This window comes from Panthera leo, chromosome C1 (genome assembly GCF_018350215.1).
Source record: "Panthera leo isolate Ple1 chromosome C1, P.leo_Ple1_pat1.1, whole genome shotgun sequence".
NCBI classification, from domain to species: domain Eukaryota; kingdom Metazoa; phylum Chordata; class Mammalia; order Carnivora; family Felidae; genus Panthera; species Panthera leo.
Window position 1 is genome coordinate 204,766,535 of NC_056686.1, and position 15,462 is coordinate 204,781,996.

The 15,462-nt window shown below is 42.0% G+C and overlaps 1 protein-coding gene across 2 annotated transcripts in view; it reads right to left on the reverse strand.

The window, feature by feature from the left end:
• Positions 1–703: 703 nt before the first annotated feature.
• The window catches only part of PAX3 (paired box 3), a 97,154-nt gene continuing 82,395 nt past the window's right edge, over positions 704–15,462 (reverse strand). For both annotated transcript variants that reach the window (XM_042950280.1, XM_042950279.1), the window contains exons 8-9: positions 1,860–2,106; positions 704–1,356 (exon numbers count right to left, since the gene is read on the reverse strand). In XM_042950280.1, coding sequence (XP_042806214.1) covers positions 1,322–1,356; positions 1,860–2,106 — 282 coding nt within the window. In that variant the 3' untranslated portion in view covers positions 704–1,321. The remainder of the gene's footprint in view (positions 1,357–1,859; positions 2,107–15,462) is intronic.

Here is a 15,462-nt window from a genome sequence, read left to right on the forward strand (position 1 = left end):
ACTCTAAAGGGAATGTATCTGTGCCTACCTCGCTCATGGTTCCAAGAATAGAAAGAAATAAATAACACTGCCTTCCACCTTCTCGTTCCTCGTAACATCTCGAAAAACAAATTTATTGACATTCTAAAATGTCACCACACAAACGTATGTAAACCTCAGTTCCTCTGGTCTTTTAATGTTGGATACCCTTGTATAATTTAAAAGTACATGAGAGCCACGTGGACATTTCTGTTCTTGCCCTGCCTTTCATAGAAAAGAGAAGAATGTAAACGTCGTCACGTTAAAAGCATTATTCTCGAACACGGTCTCTAGTCAAAAGGAGCAAGCCGGGTGTTGGTTGTCCATTAAATGGCGAACATCATGCATTCTACCGCCATGAATCATGGGCTGCGAAAATAAAGCACCTGCAAAAATAGAGTTCTGATTCTGTTTCTACGGCCCTGGCCACTGCCAGAGCATCCGTGAGGTACACAGTATTGCACACCGATAAGCAGCTGTGGGAACGCACGTCACTTCTTCTCCACCGCGCCCTCCCCCCAGGTTGGCCAGGTCGGCTTCCAAATGAAAACGAACTGGGAAAATGTCACATACCTCTCCCCACACCGAGAAAAAAAACAAGCTTTTCTTCCTGTTATCCCATATCCTGTTAGCAAGGCTGCCCGCCCGGGACATTATTTATTGACAACTGGGTTACAAAGGAGGGTGAGATCACAAATAATTTATTTGGGAGGTCCTTTACATCTAGTCTAGCTTCCTAAAAATGGTGTCACTTATTTTTATATCGATTTCCAGTGTGTAAAGGTCAAGGATTCCTCCGTTCCTGCTTCATTACGTGAGCAGTTTTAAGATCGTAGAAGTGTCAGCATTGAAACATCAAACATGTCATACTTTAGAGTACTTTCTGACTTGACTTTAGAAACATTCTGCTTGCCTGAACCAGTCCAGATAAATCTCACGCACACATTCACATACACACACACACACACACGCACACACAAATGGAATGTTTTAGCTCCTTGATCATCAGCACGGAAGAGTTGGGGTATTTGATATGTAGCCACGTTAAATCATTGCCTTCAAATGTTGTGTTTGTCTTTTTACGGTTCCCAGCCTTCCTTTCTTCCATCGCGTTTGTCCAACATGTTCAAAAGAATTTGAGACCAACTACCGGAGGGGGGAGAAAAAGAAAAAACCACTCTTCTTGGTCTCCTGTCGAGACCGCCCCCCAAAAAGCTGATTTTTGTTTTCTGAGGAGATTCTTCACGTGTAGGCTGGGGAGACCGGAAACAAGGCCAGTTCGAGCTGCAAGTGGACAGTTCACTTACGCGATATCAGGCTTGAGATAATGAAAGGCACCTGTAAGGAAACACACACAGCTCTTTAGGTCACGTTGGGACAATTCACAGCAAGAGGCAAAATCAGCTACAGGCTGACGATGTCATATTTCATACCACGGTATCAAAGGATCGAGACCAATATTTTTATTCCCGGGACAAGTTTGACACAAGTCTGTGTCCTTGGGATTATACCCCATGTGATCCTTGAGCTGACCTCATTAAGAACATGTGTTTCTAATGCCAGGGGTTATTTCATTTTGGCCAACCCTCGTGTTTTACCTAGTGGCAATCAGGTTTCACATCTCCGGCAATTAATAATCGCAAGATGTCGTTGACATCAGTTAAGAAAATAATTAGACAAGGGAGCCCTTGCCGGGACAATCGGCTGGCTTTGCCGCAACATTGATACTGGGATGTAAGGCCTAATGGTGCCTCTGCACCCCCCCCCCCTTTCTTAAGGAAGGGTGGGGACTTTTCGCCCTTTCAGGAGGAATTCCCCCCACCAGAAAGACCAAGGCTCACTTTGTCCATACTGCCCATATTGGTAGCTGGTGACGGGGTCCATACTGTAGCCCGTGGTGCTGTAGGTGGGTGGACAGTAGGACTGAGACGTTGGCAGACTGTCCAAGCTCTTCATATGGTCTAGTCTCTGACTGCAGCTGGCCGACACCGTGGTGGTAGGTTCCAGGCCCCCGGTGAGAGGGGAGAGAGCATAATCGGTCTGGGGCTGATGGGGCACACCACCGTGGTTGGTCAGGAGTCCCATTACCTAAAGTAGACGGGCAGATTGGGAGGAAGTAAGAATGCAGGGCGGACCAGATCAGAGCGGAGAGCTGAATCACCGGAAAGGTCCCCTTTTTATTTCTTCGGAAATCTGCTGTTACAGGGCCTTCCAGAAGACGATGACTGCAAGGCAAAGGGGCGTGGACACCGCCTCGTGCGCAGTGATAACATCTGACTGCAGTTTCAGAAAAAAGGAAGGGGGGGAGGAAGGTGTAGGGGGGAGCGGGGAGGGAAAAGAAAAAGAGGTGGAAAGAGAGACTCACCATGCCTCTCATGATAAAATCGGACTAGAATTTCAAAGAAGGGGAAAGGAAGGAGGGACAGAAGGACAGAGGGAGACATTATATCTGTTCATGTAGAGTGCTGGCTAATCATAGATTACATCTGGAAGTTTCACATGTGATTTTTAAACACTCGTTTGCTTATGTTTTTTAAAAAGCTCAGTGGAGTCAAATGAAATCCTCGTTGTGTATTTTCAGATGTCTAGGTCTGCTTTCATAGCGTTCCCTCTCCAGAAGTTTCCTCTCCCTAACGCGGCCATCTTTCAGTAATCAGAAATAATTACTCCCTCCCCGATGTTCCCAAGCATTTTATTCATCCCTCCCACTACGCAATCATGACTTTGCTCACCTACTTTGAATTATGAGAGTTTTGAGGCTAATAACCTACTTACCTTTATAGTCCTAGAACCTAACTTGGTACTTGTCACATATTAGGTACTGAGGGAAGGAGGGAGGCAGGGAAGGATGGATGAATGGAAGGAAGGAAGGGAGTAGTAACCAACTGCCTCCACTACCTGCCTTTTCATTTCTTCTCTAAACATTTCATATATAAGAAGTGTTAAAAGGAAAGAAAAGGTGGCAATGCAAACATGTTCTAAAAAGTCCATTAGGTGTTGTAAATAACCCTGGAGAGCAAGAGAAGTTTAAAAAGAAAAGAAAGAAAAACCACCTTGTGGTAAAAGAATGACTTTCAGATGCGCATGGGGAAGGGTTTCGCAAACTCAAGCTCGCTGACCCTTACAGCCCCTTGTGATGGAAGTTAAGTGGCTAATTAATTTGGCAGCTGGAAAACTGCCACCCGAGAGAGGGAGGGATTTTTCTCCGCTGCTCTGATCTAGCAGCCGGGGTCAAGAAGCAGTTGCAGAAGAAATCCGGTACTGTGTGTAGAGCCCCCCCCCCCCCCCCGCCAAATATTACCTGTTTCCCAAGTATTTTAGTGCAGGAGCCCACAACTGCAGGCAATGCCATTATAGTCCTGTTATATCGGGGTGCCCGGGTGGTTCAGTCAGTTGAGCATCTGACTTCGGCCCAGGTCATGATCTCGCTGTTCATGAGTTCGAGCCCCTATTGGGCTCTGTGCTCTGCTCAGAGCCTGGATCCTGCTTCAGATTCTGTCTCCCTCTCTCTGCCCCTCCCCCGCTCATGCTTGCGCTCTCTCTCTCTCTCTCTCTCTCAAATAAATAAAAACGCTTTAAAAAAATTATTTAAAAAATATTCCTGTTGTATCTGAGGAAGAAATTAAAAGTACAAATAAGGGCAGGAGGAGAGAGTAGCAATGAACCCCAAGCCCCATCTCCGGCCTCGTGCTGTCCCCCGAGGTAATTCAGACCACAAAATCCTGGATGTAGGAGTTCCAGCAAGGGACTACTCTTGCATCCCAGAAAAGGCATCCTAAATTAGATTTCAAAACTGAGGATGCCACAATCCCCTCTGGGAGAGGTCTGCATAATCCTCATAGCCAAACAAAATCTTCTTGAAATGCAGCTTTAAACAGATCTATCTTCAATTAGCCCCATGAGACAAAAGGGGGGGTCTGCTTACAAACCTTCTATGGATTACCCTTTCTTCCTGTATTTTAACAAGGCACCGATTTCCCTCACCTTTTCCCTTAAGAGCTATTCTCTGTTTCCTTGTCTGCCTTTCATTTGACTTGTGTGTGTGAGCATGTGAGAAAGGGGGGGCCAGTGTGCAGAAAGGGACACAGCAATACCCAAATTTTTAAAGATGTTCCAGGGGCTCTAAGTTTCCTTGAGTTATGTGGCGGAATAGCTTTTTAAAAAGCTTTAAAAACTACATATATTTTAAAAAATAATCATATGTGACAGAGCATAGTTTTATTTTACTGGGCATTTGGAGAAAACGAAAGTCACAAAATAAAGAATCAGTCTGATTCAGAGCTGCAGTACGATAGAGGTCTCTAGAACATGGGGTTCTCATGGGCCCTACCCGACGCCGTTTACCGTCAGTTGATTGCTTCATTTTCTCCTTCTAAAAACTGTGAACATAACCCAGAATGCATTTGAGTTATTTCCTGAATGTTCTTCCACCTGCATGGGTTTTTTTTTTTTCTTTTTTTTGCCTTTGAGTTTGTGCAGATGATTTTACAGTATATGTTTGGAACATTCATAAAAATGCTATTGACAGTCTAGTTTATTAAGTATTTTGTTTCAGCCCAAATTATCCATTCGTGTCTCTTAGAAGAAAAGGATCTAAAACGGAAGTCTTTCAGTGCCAAGCACATCCCTTCAAATCATGGGTATCTGGATGGGGAAAATAACAATATGAAAAATGTAACTATTTCAATGAAAGGGGGGTAAGGACACAGGGCACAAATACTTTACTGCAAATAAGCTGTGTGAGTAAAAACAAGTACTTAGAAAAAGCCATTTTGTAATTACATGAATCCGGAGAAGAAAAATGGCCAATGGCACTGGGTAAAAAGGAAATACATTTTAAACTAAAATAGCACCCCTTGTGAAAATACTTACTTGTAGTTAATATTATAATATTATATTATATTATTATAATTACAAATATAATATATATTATATATTACTATGTTATAAAATATATATTAGTATATTATAATTATGTTATGTAATTATAGTATATTATAATTATATGTTATGTAATTATAATATATTAATATTAATAAATAGTTAATATTATGTCACTTCAAGGGAGAAAAGGAGTACTCTATACACAATGAAGGTTGAGGAGTGAGAGCGAAATGTTATTCAAAACACGCACACTCGCCCATGAGGTATCCTGTACATTTTTGTGATAAACTTTTTTTTCATCCTCTGCCATATATTTCTTAGTCTGCATAACTTTGAAAGCGGTAATAATTTTGTCCATTGGAGAAAACCTTGAAGATCCGAAAAGAGAAGAAATGAGTCCTTCCTGTAAGCAAAATTCAGTTTACGTTGTTCAGGGAGAAACTTTTTGCAGTTCTGAATTTATGAAATACTTTAGGACAAGACTTAAATCTAAGACCTAGAAGTATATCTGCAGGAGGATGGAGAAGATACAGCCGTATCTGCCAGAGCCGTTTTCCAGGGCCATTGGAAAGATAGTTCCTTAAGGTTCCAGGGCACAGCGTCCTTAAGACGTTGCAGAGCACGACCCGGTCAGGAGGGATGGCTGCTGCGTAAATGGAACAGGAAGGAATCCACACTGGGTCTTCCTATCAGTATTGCCAATGTCACACACAGAAAGCAAGTGACAGCTTCTGCTTGAGCAAGAGCCCTTCGCTCAGCAGTCCAGGACTTGTAGTGGCCAATGTGAAACACTTAAAAGGACCAGAGCCCAACTTTGGTCTTCCCTGATAGAGCCTAAGAGACATACATTTTCCTACCAGTTCTTCTTTCCACTGTGATGGTCACATATTGCCATCATTTCTTTCTCCAGAATTATTTAAGGATGGGCAAGAGGCACTGGCCCAAAATGGACACTAACAAATAATTATAAACTAACATGATTGATTTCAGGATTTCACATTGAGAAAACTTGAGAAATGTACATCTTTTCAAATAACTTCTCATTTGAAAACTGAAGAGGATATCTGCGTCGGGAAGTAAAACAGTGAATATATCAAGGCAACATGCATTACTTTCCCCTAACATAATTTAAAACCTCAAATCTCTATGGAAGGGTCCCATTACACTTTCATGTACATTTCTTTAAAAGCTATTTTGTATTTCATGTGGTTCAAGAGAAGCTATGGAAATTTCTTTTTTTGCTCCACAAAGAAGTTGGTAAACGACTTCTTAGAGCTCCCCCAATATGGCTATGGAATGTCTTCTAGCCATATTTTCTTTCTAAGAATATTGTCACGATTTCTTTTATACATGTTTTTCCTACAGCCATTTGTCATTTGAAGCCTAAAATAAAATCTCCATTTGTTGCAAAGTGGGGTATTTCCCCCCCTCATAAACCATTAGTGAGCTATTTCTACTACAGGACTGGCATTTTTGCTAATTTTTTTTTTTTTTTAATTTGGAGTCAAGGGAAGAATAATTGCCCAGTTTTCACAAACAATTTCAAAGGAAAATAAGTGCACTTGGAACTATTCAGTTCTGTCTACGGAACACTGACCACATTCTTACTAAATGCCACAGAAGCCCAGAAGATACAATGACCAAGATCGCTGTCGTGTCCCCCTGGGACATACAACTCCTTTGAGTCTGAGTACAGCTCCCAGGTGAGGAGTCTGAAAAGGCCTATTAAGTATATTTCTAAACTGTTACCTCCAAAAACACTTCCCAGACACTGTTTCTAGATTGTTTTAAGGATAAGCTTTTAAAAAAAAAAATTCAAAGCCTTAGAATCATGTGCCGACGCTAATGCTGATTCTCCAGTTATTCGAATGATCAGAGACATTTTCTGAAGATCTCCTTAAAGTCATTCTCCAGGTTCAGAATTCCGAACAGGGTGTTCATATCTTGATTGGAAGATTATACGGTTCAGGAAAAACTAACTCTCGACAATTGTTCCACGACATCTTTCTCTTGAATTAATTTTCCTATTGCAAGATGAAATATAAAAGATAAAAACTATGGGCCAAATGAAGATTTACATTGAAAACAACGTGTCTGGAAAATATTTGTCTTCGCGGGTTACGGTTTTTGCCATCAGCTGAAAGGGCTCAGAGTTCATCAAAAATCTCAAATGATTTAGCAAATTATGGTGTATATCTCGGTGCATCTTTTTTCCTCAGTGGGAATCCTGGTTCGTGTCTTTGTTTTCTTGTTTGTGCCGAACTAATCAGATGTTCTTGTGATTTCACATTTAATGATGCACATTTATTTACATTTTAGAAAACTGTCGTGAAATATAGCTATGTAGGATATAAAGGGGTTTTTTTAGTTTGGTTTTTTTTTTTTTTTTAGCTTCTACCCTCCCCTCCCAAAGTCTATATACTGATTGTATATATATTGAATTTGGCTCTAATTTATTTTCAAAATGAAACAAAAATACTCGAACGTTTAAGAGTGTGTGTGTGTGTGTGTGTGTGTGTTTTGCTAACACAGCTGCTCTGGGAGTCATCTGATGGTTATATTTCAGTGACTGTACCTTTGAGGCTTGAAAAGCCTAAATTTGGACAAGGGAGAACCAGAACATTGCCTTCAGATTCAAATGCCTTAGGAATTATCCTGCAGTTGATTAGTATCGAAATAATTAGATTTTTGGCCCTGTCGGTTTAAAAGCTGTAAGAGGGAAGTAGCCTGAGGGCAGAGTTTCTTTAAGGTAAGTATGGTGACCTTCTCACCCACACCCACAGTTATGGGAAGGGCATGGCCGACCTTTACCTAACCAGATAGAACACCAGTGCTTATAAAACAGCTACCACATCCTTATTTTTAATTTTAATCCTTAGCTTACATTTTGCAAGGAGCTATGTTTAATGCATGATTCAAAAGTATGAGTGCCGGACAAGTGTGGTTCATACGCTGTGCGGATTTCTAAGATTTATTTGAAAAGAGCACAGCAAGTATTGTCTCGGATAAACCCTAAGTTCTAGATGCCCTTTCATCTCCAGCCCTCTGGCCAATCACAGGATAACTTTTGTTTCATCAGTTCTCCAGGGTACCTATTTCTCAATAGAGCTAAGCTGTTAAATTGATAGCAATACTCTTTCGGCCCTGCCGACTAACACTTAAAACCAGGCAAAGCCTCAGCACAGAAATGGTTTGCGGTAATGACGTGTATGTACACACGCATTCACACACACATACACACATGCACGTATACAGTGTTTACTTCTGGCCAATGATGAGCACGTCCATCTAGTACCAACAAAATAAAGCCCATTAAGAGAACGCTTATGCCACCTAAATGAAAAAGTATGCCAGTTAATACAGTTGGTATTTGACTATGTTAGACCCACCATGGGTCATAATAAAATTCTCATATGTTTTAATTCATTTACGCATGCCTGCATTTAATATGCTTTGTGACCATGTCTACAATTAATATGATTTATGGGAAAAGAACATGTGCAATATTGGGGGGGGGAGAGTATAGCGCAGACTTTTTTTCTTCTATGAATGAAAAATATAACAAAACGGCTCAAGGAAAATCGTTGGCTGTTAGCATATTAAGAGGGACTGACAGAGCCCTGAGTAAACTTGAGGGAGTTAATGATATCCTCTTATCTGACCCTGACACATTTGCAGCATGTAATTTACAGAAGCTCTGTCCAGGGAATCTTGACAAATGCTCCTAACGATGTCAGGGCAATGTTCCATTCTAATGGAAAACAGATGTGGGTCAGATACCCTCATTCATCACTTACCACAGAGAGTCTCAAACTCTCTCTGGAAGGAATGGCATTACCTGCTGTTAACTCTTCCCATCACCACCACAGTCCTCTCCAAGGTAAGTACTCAAACCCATCACCACTTCAAAAACCTGCCTGAGCACATGACTGTAGAAAATCAAACATATATCTGGGTTTAATTTCATGACCACTTCAGGACATGTTTGCTAAATATTCACTGACCCTTTGGGATCTAGGATTCCAAATCACGAAAGCGAAAAGCTCTACACTTGGGCATCCCACAATACTTCAGGGATTAAAACTTCATCTCTAATTGCCCATAAACTAAACCTGCATTCCAGGAACTGGAGGGCTGATTCACCTTCATAACCATTCATAAATGCCAATCTTGCTGCACCTTAACTGCCCAGCTCTAAGGTTCACACACACACACACACACACACACACACACATACACACAAACTTACAATAAACTTGAAGTCCACATTGGCTTTTAGAAAGAAGGGCTTCAACTCTGCCCCTCTGAAACCAAGGATGTTGGGCTACACTGTATTCTCTTTCCCCCGAGATTTTCCCTTCCCCCCGGTGCTCTAACAACATGGAGGACAGACATTCCAGCCTACCAAGGGAGAAAAACAGTGGCCCATCTCAACAAGGAAATCTCTTCTTCCTTCTAGACCATGTGTGACGTAGGCAAATATTTCTATGGCTGCCCAAGTCCTAAGATGGAGTCCTAAGGCTCCATCTACTAAATGCCTAAAATTACAGAAGACAAGCTTCCCTACCCTTCTCTTCAAGTGAAAGAAGGTATGTTCTCAGGGTAGAGAAAAGAGCCAACTGAAAAGACCAAGTCATACTAATTTAATGAGTAGATCTCAGGAAGGCGATTTCTATTAACCATGGGAAAGCAGAAGGCAGCCTTGCAAACGTCAAAGAATATACCTTTTAAGAAATGTGTTCCTGCCTATTTCACAGGATTTCCGAGATGCATGGACACTTGCAGCAAGGCCATCAATATGGGACGTCTGAGAAGACAGTCTTCCAAGAACCAGAAGCTACTACCCCACTAAGCTAAAATCCTATGTACCTTAATTCTCTTTCTTACCCAACTCCAGGGACACCGAGCCAACACAAAGATGTTGTGTTGCTCATCTACCTGAAAATGTACTTGTGTCCTTGATCATAAATTGGACAGTGGCTATGTCTCCTATTGCACAGGCAACTTGATAGATGCTGGGAACATATGGGGCCCACAGTGAAACCACTTACATGGTTCTCTGAGCTACAGAAACTAAACCTGCACCTCCCGATCTTGACTAAAGAGAGTCTTTGTAATTTACTGACTAAAAGACTATTCCCCAATTAGTAACTCAACTACTCAGATTGTCCCTTACTTTCGAAGATCCTTCCACTGTACCTGTTACTTTAGCTACCTTTATCTTCTACTGATGAGAGAGAAGCATAGCGTTCATCAGATTCACTTATCTTTCCAGTCCCATAGGAGTTGAACCGTAGATTTTTCAAAACGTGTTCATGTCAATATTGTATTTCAATAAATCAAAATGAGAATGAGCAAAGGAACCATTAGGATAACCCTGCCCCTCCCCACTCTAAGGCCCAGGGAATGACGGATCGTGGCCCTTATTCTTGCTGGAGTGAGTGTTCTTACATTCTTGTGATCTGAATTTCTCTTTAAAAAAAAGTTTATCTATTTTTGAGAGAGAGAGAGCAAGCAGGGAAGGAGCAGAGAGAGGGCGAGAGAGAATCCCAAGCAGGCTCTGCACTGACAGCTCTGACATGGGGCTCAAACTCACAAAGGGTAAGATCAGGACCTGAGCTGAGATCAAGAGTCAGACGCTTAACCGACTGAGCCACCCAGGCACCCCGTGATCCGAATCTCTCAAACAAAACTAAGTGTTGTACATTGTATTTCTGGGGACTCTCCTGTCTCAGGCACATGACAATCACTGCATTCTAAGCAGACACCAAAAAGGAGTCCTTACTTCTGTACCAGTTTAACAAGAAGATGGAACAGAAGTGAAGACAGTTTAAGCAACGTGCCTGAAGACACACAGCTGATCAGTTTTGGAATCTAGTTGCTTTTGACCTTGAGGCCTCCTTCTTGAGATCAATGAGTTACATCCACACTGCAATCTACTCACTAGAATTCTCTTGCCTCTCTTTACACCCTTCTCTGCCTTATCTAAACATTATTAAGCAGTTAATAGCTTCTTCCTTAAAATTACTCTTTTGCATGCTACGTTATTATTATACGGGTGGTGGGGATGGGGCGGACAATGTGTCCAAGTGAAAGATAACATCAGACATTATACAGAAAGAAAATTCACTTGCGAAAAAAACCCAAGGGAAGCGTTTTAGAAATGGACGACTCGTGAGCAGATCTCCACCCATGTTTTCTCTCATTTAGCACTTCCTAGGAAGTGTTCCACAAAACCTGGTAGTTTAATACTCAACAAAAGGGCTCCACAGTTGAATTAGAAAACGCTGAGCTAGACAAACATGCTTCCATACTGCAAGCCTTGTCAGAGCCTTTAGTAGTCTCATGGGCCCTGGGATTTTGAAAGATAACACTTATCAAATTGTTGACTCCGAATCCCTTTTCCCCAAACCACTGTTTCAGGGAGCCCACTATGGGGAATGAGCCTGGATTACGAGGCACTGTTTGGTTTCTGGGTGTTCAAAGACGATTATGACCCAGTACCACTCCTTCAGAAGCTCACAGTAAAAGGGGGAACGGGTGCATTGTTATGTAACACAGCCTGGTATGTGTTTTAACAAGGTGCAAACACAACGATGTACGTCCACAGAGGCTGAAAGAAAAAATTCTGCCTGCGAGAGTCATGGACGGGTTGACACTGAACTAGAAATTTTCCAATGGAGTCACACATAAATAGAGGCTCACCACTACGGAGCGTTCTTAAATCAGAAGTTTAGTTAAATTTTTTTAATGCAAACTGTCCAAAATGAGACATCAGTTTTGTTTTGTTTTGCTGTAAGAGAAAAAGATACTTCTTTCAAGAACGCCTGCTTCCTTCATTGTTCAGGGTTGAGGTTCTCTCACCAGGAGGAAATACCCCCTTCCAGGTGGAAACACTACCCTGTGAGTCTACAAAATGCACTGTCTCACAATCTCCCATCGTTCTCATAGGAACAATCAGCAGGAACAGTGCTGTCGCTCATCTCAGCAACTCTGGTTTACCGAACTCCAGCTAAATGTCAAGAGTAATTTTTAAATAGCATACAGTACATTGAAAAATACACACCTCTGATGAAACCCAGACTGTTTCGCAAAAACAGATTTCTTTAGAAAAAAAGAAAACAAAAAATAGTACACAACTAATGACTAAATCCAGTCTTCTGCGTCTGCACTACAAAGCACACATTCAGCCCCTAATTGAATAAATATGCAAGTATTCAGATTTCTGTAGATATTGCCATTTTGCAAATGCAGTAATAAATTAAAAGCTTTACATTGCATTCCAACCACATATAAAGGGTTGATTCAGACCAGTGGCCTCACACTAGGATCCAGCACGGTCTTCCTGTGTTTTACCAACGACAAAGAAAAACTTTTTATTCTAGTAGCTTCCTTATAGACCCAGCAACCACACACAATTTTTTTCTCCCCCACAGCTAAAAAAAATCGGAATGGGCCTAAAAAACCATGGGCGTGTTGCCTTTGATTTGTGCAATGTACAGGAGAAAGCAGCTGATGGAGTTTCTATTTAAATCAACTCAGCAGACACACAAAAAATTTAATTCAGCGAGAAAGGTTTGCTTGTGGCTCATTTCAGTGAGATGATGTAAGATTCAGTCATTGATGCTGCTCCCGCCCTTCTTTCAAAAGGAGATTTCGGCCAAGTAGCTGTTTCTTTCTAAATTCTCCCAATCTGTAACTAACTCAAGAGGCTGTGGCCAGAGCTGACACAAACCAGGGCTTTCCTCATATTCTGTAAGGGTAGCAACCACAGCCTTCGGAGAAAAACCAAAGGCACCAGGTCAATTACAGCCTGCACTGAATTCAACAGATGGATTAGCAACAATGTTTTCACCACGGAGAACATCTGAAAACCTAGGCGGGGGAACAGAAACATGCACACGGTCAACAGTGATCCTGGTGTGGCTGAAATGGGCTCATTTATGGTCATAAACATCCTGGAGCCTTCCTCAACACGGGAGGCTTTGGCAGCCTTGGATTTGAGCTCACGGCCTGCTTCAGAAATGAAACAATGAGGCTCGAGCCTCGGAAGGGCTGCTGCTTTTGCATGGCATGTCTGTCTCTCCGTCCGTCCGAGCTTTGTTTGACACCCCACCAATCTCTTTAATCAAAATCACTCCTCTTTGCTCCACAGGTGACTTTCTGGAAAGTGTAAACAGAGGGAAGCGCCTCTTTGGGACATGGGCTGCTGGGCTGGCTCTTTGCAATGATAAAGGAGGGCGGAGGGCACAGATCCTGCAACCCAAAACAAATGGCTTGGCATGAAGCGGCTTCTGCGTGTACGCCCGAAAACATCCAGAAAAATCGCAATCCTGAAACAGGAGCCGGCCCCGCCACCAGGGTAAATCTTACCGCTTTTCCATGGATCAACGGTACAAGAAAAGGTCAAGGAATTACCACGCCACAGTGAAGAAGATTGCTCCTTGCGTGAAACAGAAAAGCACCCCTCGCAACCGTTCTTAATGACTACACCTCATCCACGTAACAAACTGATCCGCGGTAAGCTAGCCCTTATTCCTTCGCTGGACAAAGAACCATCAACTGGCCTTGCAGCTAAGGAATCTGAGATAATGCGAACACCGTGGTGCAAAAAAAAAAAAAAGTGACAAGCAAAATCAAAAGCAGTCTTGAGTTTTGTGTACACATATTAACACTCAAATGCTTCTCCCTAATAAGTTTCGGGATTAACAAATGTTTGTCAAAAGAAACTGCGCTGAGCAATTGAAGTCTAATTTGAAATGGAACCACGACGGTCTAATACATATATGCATGAAATGAGGACACTCGCTAACAGGCACGGCTGCCACCAAATATGCAATTTACATACATTACACACTAATAATCTCAATTTTAATATTATTCTTTAAAAGCGACTGGATGGGTGGCGGAGCTAAAGGTTTTCTTTTGTAAAATGCGAATAAGAACAAAAGTTGATCCTGGTTGTCCTCTGCCGTTAACCATGATCTCATTACTGTGAGGAGCTATTCGCTCTTTCTTGGGTCTGCCCCATCCCCTCCGAGCTGCGAGGATACAACCAGACTTCACAGATGAATGGTCGACAGCCTTGATGAGACGTGCAAACCTGTGCTTTGTTCCTTAGGTGACGAGCGGCGAGCAAACATTCGAGCATTTTTAAGCCTTGAACACAACGAGTCTGCAGGAGAATTTTTTTCTTTCCTCAGCAGATTATCCATGAAATAGGACAGGTGTACTGGTTACTCAATTACATCTTATCCAAGACCGGGACGAAAATTTGAGATGAGGCCTCTGAGCATAGCTCTTACCGTGGAGACTTATTAATAACAGTTATAGGTTGCTTAACACAAAACTTTTTTTTTTTTGTAATTTAAGCCTATTTTCTTATTTTGTCGTTGGTTTCACTCATAAACCAGAAACGAAAATCTGCCCATCTGCTCTACACATAAAATGTGTTCATAATAATCCAGATTTATACCAAATGTATTTTTAAGTATTGCTGAATCGAGAGAGCACTAAAACTTTATGGCCTCTGAGGTTGCAAAGAGGATTTCCTCTTTTTTAAGGAGGAAAATTTTTTAAATGAACATAGGAAAGGCTCAGAAAGCTTCTTGGATATCAAATGGCTCCATAGGAAAAAAAAAAAAAGGCCCATGATATAAGAGTAAATGAATCAAAACCATATGGATCAAATTTTCCCTAAAATACACAGTTTGAAAAATTAAGGAGGAAAAGTGCTTGGCAAAATGTGTTTTAGGTTTTACCAAACCCAAAACATTTGAAGAATCATTTGCAATGGTTGATGAACCCTAAATGCAGCCAAGTTGGCCCATTTTTGTATACAACATAACAGTAAAAAAAAAAAAAAAAAAAAGAGAGAGAGAGAGAGAGCTTTCTAGAAACCATGTAACCCCACCGATACTGTATTTTACTCAAGAAATCATTAGAAGCTGTGACCAAAAACTGCGGTGACTGTAGACGTGGGATGGGGGTGGGGCACGAAATGATAGAAGTTTGTGAAATTAATTGGCCTTGTTTTTGGGGTTTGGCTATGTGTGTTCCGGGGGGGGGGGGCAGTGAGGGGAGTGTTTCTTGCAAAGGAAAGTTAATTGGAAGAACATGGGCCAAATGTTAATTAGTCTCATGTCTTAAGCATCTGGTAGTATTTCCTCAGCACTTCATACTCCAAGTCGACATTCCTTTTTCTCTCCTGCATGTGCAGCAAGGTGCTGGTAACATGCCATCCGGGTCTGCAGGGGGAAACGCGTGGTCTCTATTTCCCTGCGTTCTGTCTGCACTGTCCCCACACCAAGAGAACACAACTTTTCGAAAGAAGGCTGCTACCACGGCGGGGGGGGAAAGCCCTCGCTACAGTGACTCAAACGGTTTTCTTCTCCGGGGCTGTTTGTCATTCATGATATAAGCCCCATCTCCTAAAGGCGTTAGGTAGCTCAAACAAAATGCAATTCAGAGACAGCAGAAAAGGTTCGGGCCATAGCCTACCCCCTCTGTCACCCATCACTGAGACTCTTGCCTCAGGTCCCCCTGACAGATCCAGTCTTT